Consider the following 17,206-nt stretch of genomic DNA (forward strand, 5'->3'; position numbering starts at 1 on the left):
AAACCCCTTAACTATGTTGTTGTCAATTGTAGATCATGTTTGTGAGTATTTCCACTCCATAAATTGATAAACATTCGATCTCTGTGTATAATTTTATGGAAGTTGATAACTATCTTTATCTGTTTAGTTTTACTATTTCAACTTCTATGAAGTTGAAACAATATTAAATTACTAATATACTATTTGCTAATTATGAACTAGCTAATTACTTGAAATTACTATTTTTAATATTTTATTTCTTGGATTTCCTATTCCCTGGTTCCCTAATGACAAGAATTAATGGGTATGAACAAGTAATCAAACATTATCTGTGTTAAAGTATGAAGTAGAACATAGTTTCTGCTGCCATAAATATTCCTGTCCATATGGTAAAGGTACAATATTGGCACTGAAGCTTGCAAGTCCATCTGGACAGAACCTAATTTTCCTGGATAAGGCAAAGCTTTCTAAATCAAGCCATCTGTTTGTATGCCTTAAAAGAACCTGTAAATAAAATAAAGGCAATATGTGCTTGTGAAAAGAGAGATCAGAGTTAGCTTCACATTTATGTAGCACATTAGACAGCCAGTTTTGATCACCTATTGATTATTTTCAGATGTATTATTTCTGCTGCCTTAGACCAATCAGTAGATGTGCCTATGGCCTGTAAAGAACAACTAATGCATGTGTTAATCATCAATACTTAAAGCTCATTAAAGCTAGAAAGGACCCCAAATTTTTATCAACCTGTTTCTTCTTGAAGAACTTCTCCTTAGTGCTTTTATCATTGCATTTTATAAACATTTTTCAGAAAATTTTAAAAGAGTGCATCTTAAGAAAGTATAAGGAATAGATATTAAATTACTCTGTAGAAAGATGTATTCGAAAAAGTTAAAACCTGCCTATTAGGAATTTACAGCATTATTTTTTATACAAAAATCAAATCTTCATTTATACTGCAAGTATAAAAGATCTCTTCTGGACATGCTATGCTAAATTTTTCTCATTCAAACAAAAATTTAATAAAAAAGCAATAAAACATCAAAGTACATCAGGTCTAAGGAATCAAGCTGTCACAGCACTTGATACATCCTGGATAGAAGGTTTTCCACAAGAAGCACATTTACCAAAGGAAGAACTAGACAACTTGTAGAATTGAAGATTGGTAAGTGAATCCATATGAACAGTAATATAGGTTTCTTAAAACAGTGTAGTTGCCTATGGGAGCTTGGGAAAAAACATATCAAAAGTCAAGCTAAATTAGTTAACAAATTTTGTTTGGGTGGAAGTAAAGGAGGTGAGATTTCATGGGACCAGAAGTATTCTTAGAAATATATTACTAAGATATCTTCAGAATAGATTATAAATCTAAACATTAAAAAAAAAAAGTACTTCTGTAAGAAGTTTAATGGAAATCTAAAGGAAAAAAAAAACTGTCAACAAACCACTGGTTGATATGCAATATTGCTAACTGCTGTATTTGCTTTAATAAATTCTAAGATGGCTCCCATGACTTTGCCCTTAGGTATTAATCCTGTCTTTATGTTACATGGAAAAGGTCATTTTGCTGACATAATTAAGGTTACTAACCAGTTGATCTTAAAACAGGGGGATAACCTGAATAGTTCTTTAAAAGCAGGAGTTTTCTCCAGCTAATAACAGAAAAGGAAGTCAGAGTCTGGCCTGAAAGAAAGTTGATGTGCAGTTTTTAAATTGGGTATGCATACTACAGCCCTGGAACTGTAGTTGGAATCTAGGAGATAAAAGTTGTATCCGGCCAACAGCTAGCAGAAAAATGGGGACCTCCGTCACCTAATTGCATCTAAATTCTGTCAACACTCTTATGATGGCCACAAATTTTTAATACGCTTTCTCCTTCTTTTGGTTCTGGTGGAGTATTTGGCTCTGTGGATGCTAAGTCCTCTAAAAGTGGCCTTCATGCAGAACACATTTTCTGTGTTGTTTATGTTTGTTGGGAGCAGGTAACTATACTCAGGAATAGTCATTTGTTCTAGAATAGTAACTGTGATGTCACTAGGCACACATTTATATATATAATTTATAATCACAGTGATGTGAAATAAATCAATCCTACATATATTTATGTGCATAAAACTATTATATTTAGGTATAATTAGTATTTCACACTCTTAGAGCACTTTTTACAAATATAAAATGTAAATTTTTTCTTAATTTATTAGTTTCTGAATATACATTATTAGTTGGTGTGGTAAATTTCCACAAAATGTGTACAATCATAATGACAAAAATACTCAAGTTCACAGACACATGGACACATACTTGTTCTAGATTGAATTCCTCAACATATGGGGTTCTCTCTCTATTTTTTTTTTTTTAATTTATTTGACAGAAGGAGATCACAAGTAGGCAGAGAGGCAGGCAGAGAGAGAGAGAGGGAAGCAGGTTTCCTGCTGAACAGAGAGCCCAATGCGGGACTCCATCTCAGGACCCTGGGACCATGACCTGAGCCGAAGGCAGAGGCTTTAACCCACTGAGCCATCCAGGTGCCCCATATGGCGTTCTCTTGAATCTAAACCTTTCTTGCCAAGTTCTAGGTTCTGAGTTCACCTTTCCCAACTGTACATTTAGCTTCAGGCTGCTCCAATTCTTGGAATCCTGTGTTTATTCTCACTTTCCCTTAGACTAGGACTTGGGGATCTTTAAGAACTAGAAATTCTAAGAGATACATTACTGTCAAAGCACTACCAGATGTTGTGGTGTAATGGAAAAGGCAGAGGAGAATCCCAGGAGGGATCTTTGAGAAAGCTCTCCAAAAGTTAAGCGTTCCGAAAATCAAAATAGTTTTCAAGTAAAAAAGAAAAATTCTCAGATACACCAGATAGACAACAGAACATTAATCATAGGACAGAGGAGTTTTATTTTCTTGTAGAAACAAATCATATCTGTTTTCCTTTCTAGTCAGTGTCTATTTCATTTAATGAAATGAAGAAAAGTATTAGTGTTTTATAATCAGATAAAGGTAAATATTAGAGACTTTAAAAGCTTTCAAATACTTTGGATGGCACATGCCTGATATTTTCAGGATAAAGTGATAATCTGTAAAAATGTTCATTATATTACTGAAACAATAAAATAAGTGGAACACACAACAAGTACTTCTCTTTGGAAAATGCTTAAGTGTTTGGTGAATGGTAAATTTGAGGGGCAAGGTTATAATGATTATAAGCATGACAGTAAAGAGGAAATACTTCTGACATAAGTGAGTCTTAACACTATCATAGATTCAGAAAGTTTCAAAAATATGTAAAAGTTTTAGGTGATATGCTAAATATAATGCCAATATTATATAAATATGTCAATTTGTTATAACTATACAAATGTTATTTTAGCAATAACAGTAATTGTGGATGTGTATATTTTGTTAAGTATAGCATGGTGAAAAGAGGGGAGCAGAAAAGCAGGGTTTGAATTTGGTTTTTGAAAATAATGATTTTGCATCACTTTTAATGTTAAGTGTTTAATCTGCAAAATAGGCATAATGCTGACCTTGGTTTATTGGGAGGATTAAATTAAATGGAAAAATATTGAGGATAACAATTGATGTTTAAAATACAGAAAGATATAAAAAAATCAGAATCATACTGATTCTGTTAGTATGCTGACATACTGATCCAATCAGTATACACATTGTAATATTTGCTTTATTTGCTAGACTCCAATTTTATTAGAGTTTAATAATTGTTGATATATACAAGGTTTCTTAAATACCTAACCGCATTTTTTGTGATGTTAGAATACAAGTTATTCTAAAGGCTAGTTTGTAGTTTGGAGCTAAATCCCCGAATCAGATAAGAACAAAATTTCTTTGTTTTACTGAAAAGAGCTTAAATTAAGTCCAATTTATGCAAATACCAGTATATTTCTCTCACAACCAGTAATGCAGCTGTTGGAGAGTAACTTATCTTTGTCTACTGATTTTACATGAAAGGGCACAGAATGAGGCAACATCCCACCTCAAGGCTGGTCTAATTCAGTATAGATAGATGATAGATAGATATCTCCAATGCAAAGAAAAATCTTAGGTCTACTAATTATCACCATTGCTCATATAGCCTACAAAAATGGTATGATTCATTCCAAAGTGAAGGTCATTATACCATATGTCCTAAATCATTCTGACACAGAGTAAGTTTTCAAATTTAATTCTCTGTGTTTTGATCTTTTATGTCATCAGCACTCATGACATAGATGATTTATATAAAGTACGTGAGAAGACCTCCTGCCCTCAAGGGACACACAAAATATGTAGTAGAAATTGATATTTATTTTAAGCAAATAGATTAGGAAATCAGTGTTCTAGGCCATCATAGAAAATAGAGATTAAGATTGATTCCAGTAATCTCAGAAAACCTTCCTGGAAGAAGACTGATTAGAGTTTGATCTTAGAGAATGTCTACAATTAGATATGTAAAGAGGATTAGGAAGGCAATTTGAGGAAATGTGTGAGTGTAGTGAGAGACTATTGTGTTGAGGGCTGAGTTCTGAATTGTGTAACGGAACATTCCAACTGATGTACAGACTATGTTGGGTAGGAATAATGGTTAAGTGAACTGGAGGAAAAGACTTGGATATAGGCAGAGCTTTGAAAATGTAACTTTACAGGCTATAAGAATGAATTATAGAATTTTGAAATGTAAAATTACTTGATGAAAGCAATGCTTAGAATGTTATTCTAGTGGCATAGTTTTGAGTGGAAGGATACTAGAGGGAAGAATTTGGAAAATTATTGCCATAATCAAGACATAATTAGATGAGACTATAACTAGAGTAAAAAAAAATGAAAGTTGCATAAAAAGCAAAATATGAGATGAAGGAGGATATTTATATTAAGCATATGAAAAAATAAAGAAGAAGGTACAGAGAGTTTCAGTGATCTATTTACATGAGAGAATAAAAATGAAAGTCCCAATATACTATCTCCCAGAACAGGATTTTTTTTTTTCATTAACTAATAAAGTCTCTATGATGATATCATGGTGGTGGAAAAATCTCATTCAAATTCTTTATTTTGTTATTTGTTGTCATTAATACTACTTCTCTCTTCTTCATTCAATCTGTCTTATTTTTCATCCTGAAATGTTAAGAAAGCTTTACTAAATGTGCTACTGAGTCACAGGTAATTCTGATCATAATCAGAACTTTTTTAGCAATCTCAAATCTTAGTAGTTCTTCCCCATATAGGCCTGTCAGCTGAATCATTATATTTTGCTATCACTTCCTTTAACATTCTCTTGCTCTTCTCTCCTCCTGAAACATCCTTTCCCATTGACCTCTTGGATACCCCATGATACACTAACTCTTGCTTGCCCCTCAAGATTCAGTGATGATTCGTTTACCTTGTAGAAGTTTTCCTGACCCCATTAGATTGAGCTAGAGTCCCATTTTCCCATAGTATCCTCTTACCGTCTTTTGTAACAAATATCATACTTATGCTTTTATGGACTAGATACTCTAAATTCCATAAGGCAAGATTGTATATGTCTTATCTACCACTATTCCCAGCACCTGACATAATACTAGTATCCACAGGTATGAAGTAAGTATTTATTGAATGAAAAATGGCCTAAAGGAATTAAGATGATGTCTTGCTATTAGGTTGTCAGCATTCTCTACCTGATCTTTGATAATCAGGGCATTCTTTCTAAGTGCTCACAAGGCATACCTCCAGTGTATCTGCAGTGGAGTTAGTGGCTTTATATTTTGTGCCCCACAGCAACTTGCTCTATTGCACCTACATTGCTAAGTACAGTGTTTGGTAACTCTCCATTTACATTATGTGTACAGGGCACTTCCCTGAAAAATCAGCCTTTTGTCTAGTAATAATAGTGGGGGCATCTGCCACTGACCAGCTGGTTAATGATGTTACCTCACTAAACATGGTTTCTCAAATGTAAAATGGGAATAATAATATGCACTTTCTAGGATTTTAGTAGAGGTTGTGTATTTCAAATGAAATGAGACATATGATATGAATATGTACAGTATATATCCTGCCAGGTAGTAAGTTTTTAATACATCTGTTTCTTTCTTTTTTTTCTTATATCTTTCCATCTTGTTTTTCTCCTTCGTGTCTTCCCTCTTTCCTTTTTCATTTGTTTTAAAAATATAAATTCAAGGAATGCTATTTAATTTTCTTTTGTGCCACTAACAGGGAAGCATAGTAGTTGCAACATAGTAGTTTTTTTGATAAATAGGATGAAAAAAATGAGTAAATGAAATGACAGATCAACTATCAAGTTACTTATGCTCATTTTGAAAGTTAAAATCTGTATAGTGATGCTCTATTCTAAACAAAACTCTTAAATGTATGGGCAATTGCCAGAAAAGGGGTGGGAGAACCTGTTACCCTTAAATACCATACACCCTCTCATCTGCTTGAATCTTAAGGATATGATAAATTCAATAATCATAGAACTGTAGAGAAAATATTTTCATGTTTCTGAAAAGGCAGGGCTTTCTCAGCAAAGGAATTTGGGATGTATGCTAAAAGGACAAGTCTCAGAAGTTAAAAGGTGATTAGATGACCCTGAGAACTCCAGAAAGGTCTACCTTCCTGGAGGCATGTATTTACATTTCATTGGGGAAAAAACTGAACTGGGTAACATGTTAAGAGTTGTAAACTCAGAAATACTTGTATTTTCTCTTCCCCAGAGATGTTTATTTATATTACATAGATTAAGAATCTAGGGGTTTTCTTTTCCCAAAGATAATTTGTTTAGATAGGTTCCTTTCTCTCTCTCAGGAGAGGAAGGTGGCAGTTGGACATCCAGTATATGAACTTCCAGTTTCTTAATTTCAGGGTTCCGCTCTCATTGTGTTAGAAAACCCCCTTTTGGCACATACAGGACTATCTATCTGACTTATCACATCATCCCAGAAGGGGGAAGAATTGGGGCATAGTTATTGCCTATTCAAAAATTTTGTGCTTGCATGCAGGATTATATAAACAAATAATGATATTTTAAAATTACCAATCATTTATTTGAATCAGACTACATGGCATTGAATATATATATATAGAAAATAGCATAAAGCCATAGGAAGACATGATACCATAGTAGCAATGGGTTTCCAGTCCTTTCCTTGGGAAAGATTTATTTGTTTATTTTTTTTTTTATTTTGAGGCCAACAATGAGAACGCTTGGCCTGTAAATAAAGAAGAGGCACCCAAGAAGGAAGGTAGAGGATGTAGGGACACAGAAAGGAAGTGGGGTAAACCTGGCTAACATCACAGGGATGAAGGTGCTGTGACCAAGAGTGACATATCATAGGAAAATGGTCCATGGAGTGGTCCAGGTCTGAAGAACAGGGTTCAGACTGCCAACGAGCAGCTGTGGGAGGAGGGCAGACAGTCTCTCAGCTTCAGTTTTCTCATATGAAAGATGAGGGGCTTGGACTAGATGTTTTTAGAGTCATTTTTAAATTCCTGTCCACAAAGTAGCCATAAAATAAGGCTCCCTGGTCTCTGTTCTGAGATCTTGATTTTTACAAATCCTAAGATCTTTATTTTTCACCCAGCTCTCCGGGTGATTCTTTTTTTTTTTTTTTTTTTTTTTAAGATTTTATTTATTTGAGAGAGAGAAAATGAGAGAGAGAGCATGAGAGGAGAGAGGACAGTGGGAGAAACAGACTCTCTGGCAATCAGAGAGCCTTGTGTGGGAATGGATCCCAGACTCCAGGATCATGACCTGAGCAGAAGGCAGTTGCTTAACCAACTGAGCCACCCAGGAGCCCCTCTCTGGGTATTCTGATGTGAAGCTAAGATTTGGAATCACTACTGTTGCTGGTAGTATGACTATTTAGGTTGCATGACTTGTCCTCTGGCTTTTTTTTTTTTTTTTTTTTTCAGGAAAAGTAGTGAACATATCTTCTGTTTCTGCTCAATTATGAAACATCAATTGTAGCACTTTCCTGATGCATGATACTTCTCAGAACTAAGTAAATTTTGTCTCCCCACTGCCTCTATTAATTATACTTGATAGTTTTGTCACTGACATAGTTTATGTAGGTGGAACAGCTCAGCAAAAAGGAGATGCTTTATTAAAAGTCCTCGCAGCCCTCTCTTACAGGGGTGAATGATGGATGTCAGACTCAGAGATCTGGAAAATTCCTGCATCAGACATTGTGATTTCTGCTTAAATCCCTTAAGCAAAAGGGTTTTCCCTTTGGTCTGCCTTTGACCTCTTTCTCAAATTCTGTACCTTAAAAGAAAAGAAAAAAAGAGAGAGAGAATAGCAGAGCTTTCTGGGGATATATCAAAGTATACCAGTAAAAGAAACATGTGTTGAAATACTAAGAAACCAAAATAAAATTCAGGAGAGTCTGAAAAGTAAACAGGTGCTTATAGACCAGGGGCTAAAAAGTATGAGCCTCAATCCAAATCTGGGCCACTGCCTATTTTTATAAATATAGTTTTATTGGAACACTGCTGCACCAATATGTTTACATAGTTTCTATAGATGCTTTCATATTACAGCAGAAGAGCTGAGTAGTTAAAATAGAGCAATAGTAACAATGTGGCCTGCAAAACCTAAAACAGGTACTATCCAACCCTTTGCTTCTAACATATGTTTGTTTCACAGGAAATCCGTGAATAACGTATATCCCATAGTTGTATCAGAACTACTTGTCCTTTCTTAATTTAGTAGCAGAGAGAGTAAGACTGAAGTGCAGATAAGAAAGGGTGCCATTAGTAAAAATACCTGAATTACAGGGCACCTGGGTGGCTAAGTGAGTTAAAGCTTCTGCTTCAGCTCAGGTCATAATCCCAGGTTCTGGGATCAAGCCCCGAAAGGGGCTCTCTGCTCAGCAAGGAGCCTGCTTCCTCCTCTCTCTCTGCCTGCCTCTCTGCCTACTTGTGATCTCTGTCTGTCAAATACATAAATTAAAAAAAAAATCTAAAAAAAAAATACCTGAATTACAAATAATAATCATAGACTAAATGGATATTTAATGAACAAAGTCACAGGAAGAAATGGATGAGCTACAGTGAAAACTCAGTATTCTTAGACATTTGCAACTGTCAAAAATTATCCCCCAAAAGGCAATTAATTGGAACTTTTTCCAACGAATGAGAAGTATTCAAATATTTGCTGGATGATAGTCTCAGAAAATAAACAAAGACAAACCTCCTGGGAAGCTAGTAGATTGTTTATAACAAAATGCCAAATTATCAGGAAAGCTACACAGTGTCCTAAATCAATAGTAAATTTGTGTTTCTGTTATAGTTTTTTATTACTCAGTAGAATAGAAATGGTGATTTATTTGGTAACACCAACATCATCCTGCATATTTTCTGATGAGATTTTCTACTGATTGTGTGAGAGCTGTTTAGAAAGAAAGCCTTGTCACCATTTTGTTAAACATTTTTTATTAGCCTGTACATTTCAAGATATATTTGTACAATTCCTGGAAATGCTGGGTTTCATTCTTTTTCAGTTTCAAGAAGACATAAAGTATCTCTCCCTGATGTTGGATCCTAACAATCCCCAAACACACAGTCTTTAAAATCAATCCCACTTCATTCATTTTTCAATATTAGAGCAAACAAGGGATACAGAATGTTCCACCTGCTTTGAGACTATAGATTATGATATAAAATGTGCTGATGTAATCAACTTAAATTCAAATTAACCACTGCATGAGAGATCTCCCCACATGCTGTGTACTTAACTTGATGGTACTGGTTTTATCTTCGGTGACTGCACAGTTCTGCTCAGGCAAGTGAGCACAAAAAAGGAAACACTGGGTAAAGGAAAACAATAGGAAACAATTGACTATGCCAAAAGAATAAGCAAATTATAAGACAAATAAATTAATTAATGGGATTAAAATTGTGGAATGCTTTTTGTTTAAAAATTGTGCAAACTTGTTTGCTCTCAAGAAGATCCAATTTATCCTTTCTACAGAGCCTATGGTTCCAGTTGTGTTTAGGCCAGCAGCCAATATTTATCCTAGCCTGGATGCCTTCCTTGCCCATAGGCAGCTGCTACCTGAGGCAATTAGTATCTTCAGCTGGGCAACTTGGGCAACACCCAGGCAAGATACAGGACTGGCTTTGGCCTTACTGGAATTTATTGAAAAGTCTTTACATGACCCAAAGTACTCTTTAATGCTGTGTGGGTGGGGATCTTGTTGCTGGCTTCTGATGATCACTTTTCTCCTATGTCTTTCTTGGCTTTTAAGTGATGTCATGCCCTTTTGAGCCCTTATTGTGTGCCTTGCTCTCTGTTCTAATGATTGATCACTGGTAATACTATCACATAATCTATAACCTATTCCTTGTCTGAATTTCTCTGTCAGTGGATGCCTTTCAGAAAACAAAGAAACAAACAAATATACAAATGAGAAAATACACAAGCTTTTATAAAAAATACTAATTTTATTATCATCATTACTCATTAGGGTCTCTTATTTCTGTGTGTACTACATGAACACTTAAGCTTTTGAGTAGCTATAGTGCCTAGTTCTTAAGGACTGAGAGGAAGTAGTAAAAGCAACTGTTCTGTGGTCCATTCACTTTTTGGTAAGGGGAAACAAGGAAGAATTGAAGATTACCTGAAATCTCTGTCAACTCAATTCCAAGTAATGATACTTCCCAAGAAGAGTAGTCTGTATTTCTAATGTATCTAGCAATATTTCCCTGATTAGAGATTACCTATAGTAAACAGAACCCAAAACTGTGAAGCATAGTGCCCTGGAAAAAGTCCAGTAGTTGATCATTTAAATGTTCCTCACTGTACAAGATGCTTTTAGGAATCTCACCTAGAAACACTTTCTGGAGCAAAGTGTTTAGGTCCAATAAGGGGAAAATCGAGGGAGAAACCTTGGTCATCCCTCTGCTTCACTGGAGACTTTGATTGCCTATAGCTTTGATTTTATTTAGTAAAGCTTAGTATTATTTAGTAGTCACTGGGTATTATCTCTAATTTGACAGTTCAACCCTGTGTGTTAGCTTAGAATTGTGGTTCTTATGTGAAACTGTATTTGAATCCCTGTTCTCTGAATATTACCTGTGTCAGTTTGGACACATTACCTAGTTTTAATCCTTCAGTCATTTAGTTCCTCTACCCTTAAAATGGTCATTATGAATATAATTTTCTATTTGAATTTTCTATTTTGAATTAATTGATATAAACCTAAAACAGTGGTTTAGTCATAGCATTTTTAAGACTTAGCAAAGGAGGTTCTAATACTATCTAATATGAGTTCTTCACGAATTATGTTCCAGACAGTCTTAAGCATTTTAAAAGAATTATTTCTTTTCTAATAACTCTCTGAGATGTAGAGAGCAGTATATGAGAATGGAAAGGGGGCTGAGACTGAAGTTTCCTTTCATATGTATTACCAACCCGTATATTTAATCTGTAATAAAATTTAATTGCATATGATTTCCCTCTTCCAAAGCAACCTCTAGAATTCTGCTACTCAAAATAGTCTATAGCATCTGTCTTCTGAGTCCCACCAGAGACCTATAGTATCAAAATACGCATTTTAACAAGATTTCTGTGTAATATTAAAATATAGATCTTTTTAAATGCTAGAGAAATCATTGATAAGATTTTAAAGGAGGTTTAATCTCATGTTTGAAAAGCATAAATTAAAATAGTCAACCAATACAAAGCCAAGAAGCAAAGAAAGAAATATGAACAAAAACATTTGAAACAAATAAATTATTAGAAATACAAATCATACCTGATTAAAAGAAAGTAAGGCTCATCTGTATGCTGCCTATAAATAACCATTTTAAAGATGAAGACCCCGCTGCCCGGGCTCCCGCCCTCGGCTGCTGCCCACGGGGCCGTGCTGCTTAGCCACTGGGACCCCACACTCAGCTCCAACTGGGACGGCGAACGAACCGCGCCGCAGTGTCTACTTCGGATCAAACGGGATATCATGTCCATTTATAAGGAGCCTCCTCCAGGAATGTTCGTTGTACCTGATACTGTTGACATGACTAAGATTCATGCATTGATCACAGGCCCATTTGACACCCCTTATGAAGGGGGTTTCTTCCTGTTCGTGTTTCGGTGTCCGCCCGACTATCCCATCCACCCGTCTCGGGTCAAACTGATGACAACGGGCAATAACACAGTGAGGTTTAACCCCAACTTCTACCGCAATGGGAAAGTCTGCTTGAGTATTCTAGGTACGTGGGCTGGCCCCGCCTGGAGCCCAGCCCAGAGCATCTCCTCCGTGTTGATCTCCATCCAGTCCCTAATGACTGAGAACCCCTATCACAATGAGCCTGGCTTTGAGCAGGAGAGACATCCAGGAGACAGCAAAAATTACAATGAATGTATCCGGCATGAGACCATCAGAGTGGCAGTCTGTGACATGATGGAGGAAAGTGTCCCTGCCCTGAGCCCTTACGAGGGGTGATGGAGAAGTCCTTCCTGGAGTATTACGACTTCTATGAGGTGGCTTGCAAAGATCGCCTGCACCTTCAAGGCCAGACAATGCAGGACCCTTTTGGAGAGAAGCGTGGCCACTTTGACTACCAGTCCCTCTTGATGCGCCTGGGACTGATTCGTCAGAAAGTGCTGGAGAGGCTCCATAATGAGAATGCCGAAATGGACTCTGATAGCAGTTCGTCTGGGACAGAGACAGACCTGCACGGGAGCCTGAGGGTTTAGACCCTGCTCCCTTCTCCCCTCCCCCCACTCAAGGGTCCCAGCAACGTCCCTCCCTCCCCCCCACCCCAGGGATGGAGAGGCACTGTGTATCTCCCTCCAAACGTGACGTCATCCTGCAAGATGGCAAGAACCAAGCCAGCTCGGATCCCAGGGTGTGGGAGTGGGGAGGCTGTTCCTGACCTGACCTCCCTGGCTCTCAAGCATCCGGGGCTATGTTCATCCCATAGCAGGGGCCAAGGTACCGACGCAGGAGCACCCAGGGTGAGGGCCTCTGGCAAACACAAGCGGCCGACACACCTCTCCGCGGGGCCAGCTCCTCAGGGGGAGGCGGGAGACAGAAACTGTAATTCCAAGAGGGAGCGTGGATATCTGGAAGGGATATCTGGAAGGGAGCTTTGGGTGGGGACTGTGACACTTAAGCAGTCTGGGTCGTTGTCTGTCTGTCTGCAGTCTTGAAGCAGGGCTTCCCGATGCCCTTTTCCTCCCTGCCTCTCTTCTCCCAATACTTCCCATGGGCCAGCATAATTTTGTTTTTCCTAATTTATAGTCACTGTTCTAGACAGACCAAAGAGAAGGAACAGTGGTGGAGTCTAGGCTGCTGATCAGTGAGCTTTACCTAGCACCTGAGCACCTTTCTCCTCTGCCCGCCCCCATTTCCTCGCCCATTTCCAGATTTAAGACAGAAGGTAAATGTGACTGGGATGGAACTGAGGTCCTGGTAGAGCCTGCACAGGCACCATGAGAAGCTGATTTTGTTCCCGTAATCACTGATTTGAAAAGTTCCCAACGCAGCCAGCTGCTGTTTGTGGGGTACTAGAGCCACTACATAGAATAGTCTTTTACAGATGTTCCTAAATGCTACCCACGATGAGGGTATTTCCCCTGGGGGTGGGGTGCAGTGGGGAGACTGATGCTAGTCCTCTTGTGTTCTGTTTGGCTGACCTTGTGTATTTTCACCCTGGCCTCTAGTTACCCCCCCAACCTCCCTCCCACTTCAATGCCCAGGGACTTGTGGGGAGCAAGGGTCGCCAATGGCAGAGGGGCTGGAGTTGGGACTTGTGGGCCCCGCTGCTTCTCTTGCCTCTCCGCCTCCCGTCCTTCCCAGCTGCTCTGTCACTGGCTCTGATGGCTGTTTGCCTGGCTGTGTTGCTTCTCTGTCTGTATCTAGCTGCAGTGATCCTTTAGCTGGTTGGCTCAGAAGAATGTGTGTTAGGCGCCCTGTGGTACTGGGCACTGAGAAACTCCAGCCTTCCCCTTTTTGGTGTGTTCTCCCCATACTTTCCAGATTCTTACTGTTAGGGCTCCCAGGGGGTGTTGGTGATCCGTGTGACGCAGGGCCTCAGTCAGTATCCAGCCGCGTGTATGGGAGAGGATGACTTGGGCCTGCCCTGCCCGCTGCTGTGGAGGCTTCTGCCTGCGGGTCATGGGACTTCCGGGGAGTTCGGAAGGGGTTGGGCACGAAGGAGAATGTCCAGATTGGGAGGGCAGGAAGCAAAGAAACTGGACAGGAAGTGGGCTTGGGGAACGGAAGTTTATCTCGGATACCTAAGGCTGGGTCTCTTAACAAGGAGACTTAAAGAGGGACCCCGTTGCCAATTTCCCTCTTCCATTCCCAGAGCAAGTACAGGGCTTAGCAGAAGGCCCTTGGCCTGTTGGTCCAGTGGTTGTCTGTCATCCATTTAAGTGCTCCCACTTTCAAGTGACAATCCTCTCCTTGGCCCTGCCGTGGGCAGAGCATGTCTGGCATACCAGCCTGACTTTTATGCCCTAATCTTGAGTTGAGGAAATATATGCACAGGAGTCAAAAGAGATGTCTTTATATCTGACTGTACATAAATGAAGTTTTTTTTTTCTTTTTGGTACAATAAAGTTTGTTTTGGCAGAAGGAGAAAAAAAAAAAAAAAAGATGAAGACCAAAAGTAGTTTAACATAAATGCATAGAAAAAATAGCATGCATTCATCCATCAGCAGAAATTTGGAGGGTCAGGCCAACTTCTGAATAAGGGATATTACCAGATACTTTTTAGAAAGGAGCATAATAATGATGATAAGGTTATTTTACTACAAAGACATAGCAATCCTAAATACTTATATTCCTAGCAAAGACTTGAAAATACGAAAAATACAAAAAGGACAAACTGATAGTACTGAAATAAGTTGGAACATTAACACTCCTCTCTCCACAAACAATAAAATGTAGTCATAAAATCAGTAAGAATAGGGCTTCTAGGTCACACAGTTGAGTAAACATCTGACTCTTGGTTTCAGCTCAGGTGGTGGCCTCACAGTCATGATCCAGCCCAGCTTTGGGCTCTGACCTCAGCATGTAGTCTGCTTAAGACTCTCTCTACCTCTCCAACTACCCCTCCCCTGCTCTCACTCACTCTCTTTGTCTGTCTCTCTCAGGAAGAGGGAGTACCAAACTATCAATATATTGACATTTTAGTGAAACTCCTCTCCAAAACAGAAAATATATTTTTTTCTACAAGCATACATAGAATATTTACCAAAATTAATCATGTTCTACTCATTAAGGCACACCTCAACAAATTTAAGACCTGAAATACAAAATGTCTACTCTGAAAAAATAAATTAAGCTAGTAACTAATAATTGGATTTCTGCCAATAAATGAAATATATTTGCAAAGTACCCAAGTACCAAACAAATAAGCAATACATGTCTACATTCTACATAAACCTGTGTGTTAGAGATGTCACAAAGGAAATTACAAAATAATTTAAATGGGATGAAAGTGAAAGTATAACACATCAAAATCTGTGGAACACAATAAGTGCTTAGGTGGAAATGTAGAACATGACATATATTAGAAAAGAAGAAATGACAAATCAGCTCAATATTTCTATCATAAATATTAGTGAAATATTAAATAATATTAAATATTAGTGAAAATTTAACACAAAGTACACAGAAGGAAAGAATAAGAGAGCAGACAAAAGAAATTAAAAACAATAGCAAAAGAGAAAATGAAAGCAAATTTGATTCTTTGAAAGGATTAATGAAATGTATAAATTTCTGATCAGTCTGATCAAGAAAAAAGGAACAAAAACAAGTTGCAAATACCAAGACTCAAAAAGTGGACATCACTACAGATCCTACATTAATTAGTAGAATGACAAGAAAATAATGTTATCAACTTTGTTCCAATAAAATTGGCAATTGAAATAAGCAAATGCTTTGAAAAACAAATTATAAAATTCAATCAAGAACAAATTGTGGAGGCCAAGAAAAACAAGGCTGTACCCACCTTGAATCTAGCCCAATTTCCAGAGACAAATAACTCAGTTCCTTAAGCCCTAATGTCACCCTCCCCTCCATAAACAAAACTGAAGGAGGCTGAGGTAGAAGGAAAAGTAAATAAAGTTAAATTTCTTCTAAGCCCAAATCTCACTAACAAGGATGCTTGATAGCAAGAATGTGACATTCCACCAGGAAACTCCCAATTGTCTTCATGCTAGTGCCTTATTAAAGGGAAAAACGGCCTTGGCTTGATAGTAACCAGACCTTCAATATCCTGACAGTCTTCTTTACCCTGATAGCCCTTCTGAACACTCCCTTTGTCCTCATCCACCGCTGAGTCCACCCCTACTCTGCTTTTAAAAACTCTGACTGTAATCTGGCTCGGGGTCCAAGTCCCTATTCTGCTGTGTCGGGTATACTTGGGCCCAAGCTTAAGCTTGTCAAATAAACCCTCATGTGATTGCATTGGTGCTTGGCTCCTTGGTCTCTCAGACATGAAAACTTGGGCACAACACAAATAATCTTAAAATCATATTTTTAATAAAGTTAATTTGTATTTAAAAGTTTTCCAATGAAGAATAATCCAGGCAGAGATGGGTTTTTGGAAAGTTCTATGAATCACTGAAAGGAAAAAACACTGATCCAACACAAACTCCTCCAGAAGGTGAAGGAAAGGGAATATACTTCATTTTATTAGCCTAACATTACTTTGATTCCAAAATCAGACAAATACATTGCAATAAAAGAAATAATAGGTAAACATCCCTTTTGAAGTTAGATGTTAAAATTCACAATGAAATATTCAGAAATTGAATCCAACCATATTTCAACAAGATAATACATCCTAGTCATTTGAAGTTTTCCCCAGAAATGAAAGGCTGGTTCTAAATTTGAAAACCAATTAATGTGTTTCACTGTATTTACAAACCAAGGAGGAGAAATGTTGGAGGCCACGATAAGGCTTGAGACAAGGACCAAACGAGGCCCTGACTTGTGTCTCCCTTTAAGTCCAAATACCTTAATAAAGGGTTATGGACAGGAAAGGTTGAGTAGCACTGAGAAAGGGTCTGTGCTATGTGTCGTGTGCTCACCTCCATGACTTCCCACACTTTCCCCAAACAGAAGGAAACAATGTGGTCAGGGTCATGAATTCTTAGTTGGTCCTTGTTGTTCCTGTACTTCCCATAACCCACTCCCTGGTTGATTGTAACTTCTTGTATCAATAGTAGCTAATGGCATTAGCCACGACTACCTGGCATCATGAGATTTGTTTATAGTTAATGTAAACTTA

General features: G+C 37.8%; 1 protein-coding gene across 1 annotated transcript; it reads left to right on the plus strand.

The window, feature by feature from the left end:
• Positions 1 to 11,787: 11,787 nt before the first annotated feature.
• LOC132014962 (ubiquitin-conjugating enzyme E2 Z-like) lies at positions 11,788 to 12,987 on the plus strand. The gene is given in 2 exon segments (XM_059395642.1): positions 11,788 to 12,361; positions 12,364 to 12,987. Coding segments are annotated over 2 exon segments (738 nt in total). The 5' UTR covers positions 11,788 to 11,916; the 3' UTR covers positions 12,657 to 12,987.
• Positions 12,988 to 17,206: the final 4,219 nt, after the last annotated feature.

This window comes from Mustela nigripes, chromosome 4 (assembly GCF_022355385.1).
Source record: "Mustela nigripes isolate SB6536 chromosome 4, MUSNIG.SB6536, whole genome shotgun sequence".
Taxonomy (NCBI): domain Eukaryota; kingdom Metazoa; phylum Chordata; class Mammalia; order Carnivora; family Mustelidae; genus Mustela; species Mustela nigripes.